Source organism: Monopterus albus, unplaced genomic scaffold, assembly GCF_001952655.1.
Source record: "Monopterus albus unplaced genomic scaffold, M_albus_1.0 scaffold3.1, whole genome shotgun sequence".
NCBI lineage: Eukaryota > Metazoa > Chordata > Actinopteri > Synbranchiformes > Synbranchidae > Monopterus > Monopterus albus.
Genome location: NW_018127883.1, coordinates 7,375,125 through 7,382,482, shown reverse-complemented (window position 1 = coordinate 7,382,482; position 7,358 = coordinate 7,375,125). Strand labels below are relative to the sequence as shown.

Sequence of the window (7,358 nt, the reverse complement as noted above, 5' to 3'; positions counted from 1 at the left end):
TCAGCATACTGTATATACACAGGAACTGCACAATTTATATTTGTAATGTATCAGATCAATGTGGTGGTGTTTCGAGATTTCTAGAAAGTTGTAAAGACTTGGGTTAAGGCTGTGTAGCAGATGCATGCATGTGATGCCAGGAATTTATAATCATTTCTTTGCCTGGGTCTACATGAGGAAATCATCTCACCTGTTGTTCCATCACGACCCGAGCAATAGCAGCCTGAACCACGTTGGTCCTGTCAAGACAATCCATGCAGTTGACTCGGAAGATTCCCTCCTGCTTACAGATGACTCCTGCTTGGTCCACCCTGACAGAGAAAGATACATTCAGAAACAGTACATTCATGGGGTTAAGATTTTCAGTCCAATAATAAAGTATAGAAACACATGCTGTAGCCCACTAGGGTTTATTCTTGTTTTCTGTTTTACAGTCATCTGCTCTCTGAAAAAAAATAGACCATGCACCGACATGACACTTACCAGGCCCACTTCATGTCAGTGATGATGTCAGATATTGCATCAGTCAATATTTGCACGTTCTCAAACTTCATACCTCGGCTGAGAAACAGGATGTAAGAAGCATAAAAGGGAAGCAAATGTATTGTGGCATAAAATAAATTTCTGCAAGGCCATTTATGAACATATTTCACTGCTGAGGCAAGCAATTCTTTTACCAGTGCTCATGGAAGTCAAATGAAACATATGTGAGGTTTGGGTTGTTGTACAGGAGCACTTGCTTCAGATATGCGTCACCAATTATTTTCTCTCGTCCGCTTTGATCCACTAAGTTAATGATGACCTAGAGTAGGAAAAAAGATTGCTATTATTTATTTAGTCTTGTGGATAATACATCTCTGGCACACAGTAGTTCACATGTTAGTCAGAACATTCAAATTATAAGCAGCCACTAGTGGCAGAAAGACCACAATGGTAAACAACTTAAAAAAACTATCTTAAAGGAAGCCTGATGCATGCAAGTACTTATAGATAAATAGATATGCTAAGCAGATACCCAAGCATACACATGGGCAATATGACTCACCTGCTTCTTATAGAGTTTAAGCTGTTCTTCAAAGTGAGCAGCAAAGAAAGATATTGTCTCCTTCTCTCCTGAAACACCAGAAAAATCAGCATATAACCAAATCTGGCTAAAGACATCAAGAGATCCAGTTTGCAAGTTTATACATGATGAACTTTGGAGACGGAAATGTTGTTTCTTATGGGAAACATTTTAATTCACCTGGAGATACACCAAGCTCCCCACATCTCCACATATAAACTATAATGTCTCTACATCCCAGTCAAATAAAGTTTTACAGACAAATAGAGTAAGGACCAACAACTGACAAGATATTTAGTTGACATGTGAGACATAACTCAAAAACACCAGACAACTGAGTAAAACCCAAAGAGAAAACGTGTGTTGAAAGAAGCTCAATTTTTAAGGTACAACTTAAAAAAAAAAAGAAAAACTGTGAGAGCCACTGTAATCAAACAAGGCCTTTGAGAAACCCTCTCTGTAGGACGGTATTCCAGATAACGTAGTTCTACTGACCTTTCTCTAAGCGTGGCCGAGGATTGTAGCGATATCCTGCCTGGCTCCAGAAGACAGGCACAGAGCCACGAGTCTGCACAAAGGACAGACTGTGGCTGTGCACGTGGATCAACTGCTCTGTCTCCACATAATTAGCCACGTGGCCATCTGTATCCACTCCTCTGCGTTTGTACCGCATCCCTTTGGGAAAGAAGAATACATCAACCCTAATTATATCACAGATCATGCTTTACTTGAAGAAAATAATACAACATTGTCTGCAAACATGTTAAAGGCTTTTTATGAGAAACAAAAACTGTTTAGATGTTGCAGAAAAATTGACTCCTAATTACACAACATAACCAGCACATGTTGGCTGGATCCCAGTTTCAGCATGACCTTCTTCTATGCTGACTGTAGCCGGTTGCTCTACCTGCACGGTGGCGGCTCCGTCTAGAGATCAGGGCTACAGTGAAGCGAGGATGGATGTCGTCAACACAGGTGACCTCCTGTGGTGGGGTCTCAGGGCTGCTCCTCTCCTCATCATAAGTCTCACTGTAGTTCACCACCAGTTCCTCTACCTGTACAAACCCCTGGATGACTGGTATCACCCAGAAGTCAGCCTCAGGGACCTGAAGCATTCCAAAAGTAGAAAAACAACAGGACAAGATTAAATTGCTGTTTGCCAGGCTGAAAAGGAAGCACTCTGCAATAATTCACTAAGCATTTTCATACTTTTCTGATAAACCTCTAGTATCAGTGCATACGACGGCCACACACAGACAGCAGGGGCAGCTGCATCCTTTGAGCTGACAGTTATAAAGAAAACGCTATGACCGGGACAATGGTTGTCAAAGAATCAAATCTGAGGAACAAATATTCAAAAGAAAAACAACAACATGCTGTACCACTCTCTATTTCCATGTGGAAAAATCAGTTACCTGAAGGTCAATAAGGTCTTGGATCATGTGTCTATTCCAGAAGAAACGGTCATCCACCTTTCATAAAGATCAAAAACTACAGTCAGATGCAAAGCATTTTTGCAATATACCAATGCCTAACTTTATGTTACTGTTTCTCTCCAAACCTGTTTCCATAGGGGTAAGCTGGACTTCTCCAGGTCTCCTTGACGCTGCACACTGTTTGTCAGGTCGTAGGTCAGGCTGTAGTAGAAGGAGTCTGAGTCCATGAATATTTTGTACAGCTCATCCAGCAGCCGCCTCTCCAACCGTTCCTTCTCTTTGTTTTCCTTGACCTGGAAAGCAGGGGAATAATGAATTGGGCAGGTGGATGGAAAAGGGGTAAGTTGACAAAGCAATGAAAGCAAAATCCTATGAGAACCTCAAATCCTTTAAAAGTGTGAAAGACAGGAAAGGTAGTGTGTGGTTCTAAAAATAACAAAACAAATTTTTATGAAGTGATTTGATTTTTGATTTGATTTGATTTATTCTTTCAAGCATGTAAAGACAGTTGATATGTCAACACACATAATTTTACACATATCCAACAAATGCTAATCCAATATCAATTTGCTTATACCTAGTATATGCTTGAATGGAGTAGGAAGAAGTCAGACTTATCCAGAAGTGTACAATGCAAAAAATACCTTTTTCTTGTTAGGGACCGCCACGTTAGATTTGATCTGACTTAAAGTTTTAATCAAAAACTTGGACTCATCGGGGGACTGGGCCAGTTTCTCTGGTTTGTCGATTCCAAAGTGATGCTTCTTGCAAAGCTGGAAAACAGGATCTTCTGTCAATTCTGGACAAATATTATTAAAAATGATCATTTTGGTGATGCTGTTATAACTGAGTTTGGTACAACCACAAAGTTCTGAAACCAAACAGTCTTATAGCAAAGTCAGTGAGATTCAAATTGGGATACTAGCACACCAATAAAAAAAAAAAAAAAAGTTTGATACTACCCACTACATCATTCTGCTAGTCTAAGCCAATAAACAACCCCATAGCTACACTGATCTACTGGGTATTCTGGGCACAAAATGATCACTTTGCACTATAAGGCCAGTGTATAACAGTTCAGGATCTAAAAGCCTATCTAAGAACATCTCCCCTGTACTTACTCACTTGAAAATATTCTGTCTCACTGTCCAGAAAGTTCCCCTGAAAGACTGAAACCTTAGCACCAGTCAACTTCCTTTGAGATTCATTACACTGATTCTATGTCTGCATTTAATTTTCAACGTGTGGGTAAAAATAAAACACACACACACACACACACACACCACAAAACTCATTTGCACCACTGCCAACCCAGCTTCAGGATGAATCATACACTGACACATACAAGGTATTTTAGGGTACATAAAGCATATGATTGTCAATGTGGCTGAATATCATAATTAAAACACAATTTGATGAATACTTCTTCTGCTGCCTCATTTACAATATTAGTATGCACACCTCCAGCTCAAGCTCTTGAGGCTCTTCATCAGACAAAGGAATGACTGCTATCTTGGTGATCTTGTAGACTTTGTGATTGCCTGGTAAATGACCCACCAGTGCCTTCTGGCGGATTAATATGAGGCCGAGAGGAAGATCTGCCAAGAGGAGAAAGGACAAGGGGGAGTTACATCATGGGTGCAGAATTCCTCACATTCTCAAAGGTGTGAAGAAGGCAGCTGCACACCAGCCATTAAGTACAGATTTTTTTAAATAAGCAACACAAGACATCTGGTAAATAAATAATTAAATCATGTTGGTGTATCTGATTTTCTGGAATGACATCATGATTCATATATTTTCTTGTGATTTTCTTGTGACTCATCACCATCAGCTCACTCCTCTTCATAACGACACACATTTCTAAGTACTTTTACACTTTTTTTTTTGCACCTTTGCTTTTGAGTAAGAAAAAAACTAAGTATCTGGATGATTTGGTAACTCTGTGTGCCCAGTGCACACAGACAGAAAATACTGGCAAGAATGTGTCTGTTCAAAGTGTTTTCATTCTCTACTTACCTGTGTGAAGCTGTATTTTTCCTATGACACCTTCCACCAAACCCAAACACACTGGATTCCAAGCTAACAACAGGTCTGTTGCTGAAATAAAAACATATGGAAGTGAAACAGCAGAACAGTGGTGTAACAAAACAGCTCAGATGAGTGACAAATGAAAGAAAAACCTAACATAAAGTGTCTTAGAACAGCTTCAGTGCACCTTGGCATTGAGTCTCAGGACTTCTGGAGGGATGTGGTGTTTCAATGATGGTGGTGGAGATGCTCTCTAACACAACATTCCAAAATCTCCCCTAGATGCTCAACTGGGTTGAGATGAGTCACATTATTTTTATATTCATCAAACCGCTGAGTGACCCCTTGTGCACTATGGATGGGGGCCACTGTCATCCTGGAAGAGACTTCTCATTTATTCAAGAATTTCCTTTAATTTGTCACCCATCTGTATAAGGTTTATGCCAGATAAACAGCCAGAGGACTGTCACTCTGCTTGTTGAGCACACACATTATCTCGTTGCAGAATTGAACATGTGCACCAAAGACTAAAGAACCTCAGAACAATAATGGTAGGTAATTTCCTGTTTATGCACTACACTGTGCTTTTGATAACCAGAAAACTACTCTTAACTTCAAAGACATCTAGAAGTCACAGCTGAGATAAAGGCACTAACAATATAGATGGGAGATTGTGACTAAATCTGTATCACTCTGATAGGTCTGGCATTGTTCATGCACATTTACATGAAAGGTACATCTTACCGAAGGAAGTGAAAGCCAGTTTAACTGACAACAAAACAAGCCAGTCTTGTTTTATTTACATTCTGAATCACTAAGCCAAGTCAGTATAGGAATGCACAGTCTCAGTGACTAACAGAAAAACAGGAATGCTTAGCACCGGTGACGGATTAAACATCACAGTGAAGAAAATTGGACAATGTGAAGGGTGTGGCTAAGAGCGGAGAACATCAACCGCAGGCAGCCTCAGACAATAACTCTTCCTGTTCCACCATCCAGAGTATACATAACCAGCTGACCCCCACCAGGAAGGTCCCAGCAGACAAAACAAAACAAAAACAATACCACACCTACACTCAGAATGTGTAATATCACGGAAATACTTCACTGCGTGTTTGAAAGAGGAGTAGAAAGCCAGTGAGGAGTGGAAACCCTTTTTCCAATTAAATAATGAAACAGTAGTGCAACTAAAAACCTGTTTGGGATGGGTGAACAGCCATGCAACTTCAATTGACACACACGCACAGCCTTTTGGTGACTCCAACAAAGTGCTTCTTTTAGTGTAGCAGTTCTTTCCCTTTAGCTGGGAATATGTATTTCCCACAGATTACAGTATTTCTTTTACAAGGAAAACATAGCCAAGTCTTGGTCACAGCTATGCTGCAATACTCCTGCAATCTGACCAAGGTGTGATAAGAGGGGCTGGCTTATAAACCTCACTAACACACCATGCTGGTTTGAACTTCTGTTTAATGTCCTTTGTGTTCTTTGACATCAAAATGTTATTACAGCTTTGTAATAACACACCCTTTTAGAAACAGTACATTTGTTAAGCTGTCATAGAAAGTAGAGTACGTCAGGCTGCGATTCTGACAGTCACCGTTTAACATTCTTAAACTGCCTGTATCAGGTAAGGAAGGATGTCCTAATGTACCCTTCAGTGTGTAACATAAGAAGCAAAGCAAGAAGTTTAGAGATTGTCTGGGGTGTTGGCGCTCTCGGAATGAAAGCCAGGACGATGACATCAAGTCTTAGCAGTGGCACATCCAACCATTTCTAACTCCTCTTTACCAAAACGCTTGTTTTGTTTAACGACGCTGTCTAATTTAGTTGGATGGAGTGATGGCAATAACGTTAATTACAAACATGAACTAGTGATTGTTACAAGTGAGAGATTAGCCTGAGGTGGTTTCGATACATGGTGGGAAAATCCTTAGTAAAATAATGTTTTACTAAGACGCCAGGCGGGCCAAAAAATGTATCGGGTTTACATCATTCTAACTGGTAAACACATCCAAATGTTAGTTTCAGGTAAATGGCCGGCTGCAGCAGAGAAAGGTGACATCCTTTATCGTACATACCAGGTTTGACAGTCATGGTACCATCTTTCCGACTGCACCACAGAGCACGGTCCCCGTTCTGTAGAATGTAATCGTCTTTGGCTTGGAATAGCTCCATTTCGTCCCTTTATGTTACACAAAAATAAGCGACTAACTGGCTTAGTAGCCAGGTACAGGTAATTATCAACTTCCACGTCTTGGAGGTTACCTGCAGCTAGCCAGACAACAACTGGCTAGCCACGGATAGCTATTCTCCCACTGGCTGGTGAGCTAAGGCAGCTAGCTACCTAGCAGGCTAGCGGCTGCAGCTGGATGCGTGTCGAAATTGTTTATTCCACATCTACGCATATTGACAGTCAAATTCCCTTTCTACTGGGGAAACACCGTTTCCCACAGTCATACTTGTCAGAGTAAAGGAAAATACACATTAGTGACTCAGAAAGTGTCACAGGTAGCTTCTTCACGACGTAAGCGACCGTTTCCTTCTCCAAACAATAACACGTGACCTGTGACTGAGCCTTCGTCGCCAGCGTGCAGGTACAATACACAAAACAGGATATCACAATTTATTACACGATTACAGTAATTATTTACTACATTATGGCTTATTTCGAAGAAAACGTATCCTAAATAATCACAATTTGGCAGAATAAAATGTATGGTTTTACTTTACTGGCTTTAAGCAGTAATTTTATTTATTTTTTAATGTGATATTCTAATTCAGTGATAGCAAAACATCACAGCTAAAGCTGCTCTTGTGAAGCAGCC

The 7,358-nt window shown here is 40.4% G+C and overlaps 1 protein-coding gene across 1 annotated transcript in view; it reads right to left on the bottom strand.

Moving 5' to 3' along the window:
• inpp5f (inositol polyphosphate-5-phosphatase F) overlaps positions 1 to 7,126 on the bottom strand; it is a 12,738-nt gene extending 5,612 nt beyond the window's left edge. The window contains exons 1-12 of the mRNA XM_020602657.1: positions 6,612 to 7,126; positions 4,519 to 4,599; positions 3,961 to 4,097; positions 3,144 to 3,272; positions 2,625 to 2,792; positions 2,479 to 2,535; positions 1,971 to 2,169; positions 1,559 to 1,738; positions 1,046 to 1,113; positions 678 to 802; positions 484 to 561; positions 191 to 311 (exon numbers count right to left, since the gene is read on the bottom strand). Coding sequence (XP_020458313.1) covers positions 191 to 311; positions 484 to 561; positions 678 to 802; positions 1,046 to 1,113; positions 1,559 to 1,738; positions 1,971 to 2,169; positions 2,479 to 2,535; positions 2,625 to 2,792; positions 3,144 to 3,272; positions 3,961 to 4,097; positions 4,519 to 4,599; positions 6,612 to 6,708 — 1,440 coding nt within the window. The 5' untranslated portion in view covers positions 6,709 to 7,126. The remainder of the gene's footprint in view (positions 1 to 190; positions 312 to 483; positions 562 to 677; positions 803 to 1,045; positions 1,114 to 1,558; positions 1,739 to 1,970; positions 2,170 to 2,478; positions 2,536 to 2,624; positions 2,793 to 3,143; positions 3,273 to 3,960; positions 4,098 to 4,518; positions 4,600 to 6,611) is intronic.
• Positions 7,127 to 7,358: the final 232 nt, after the last annotated feature.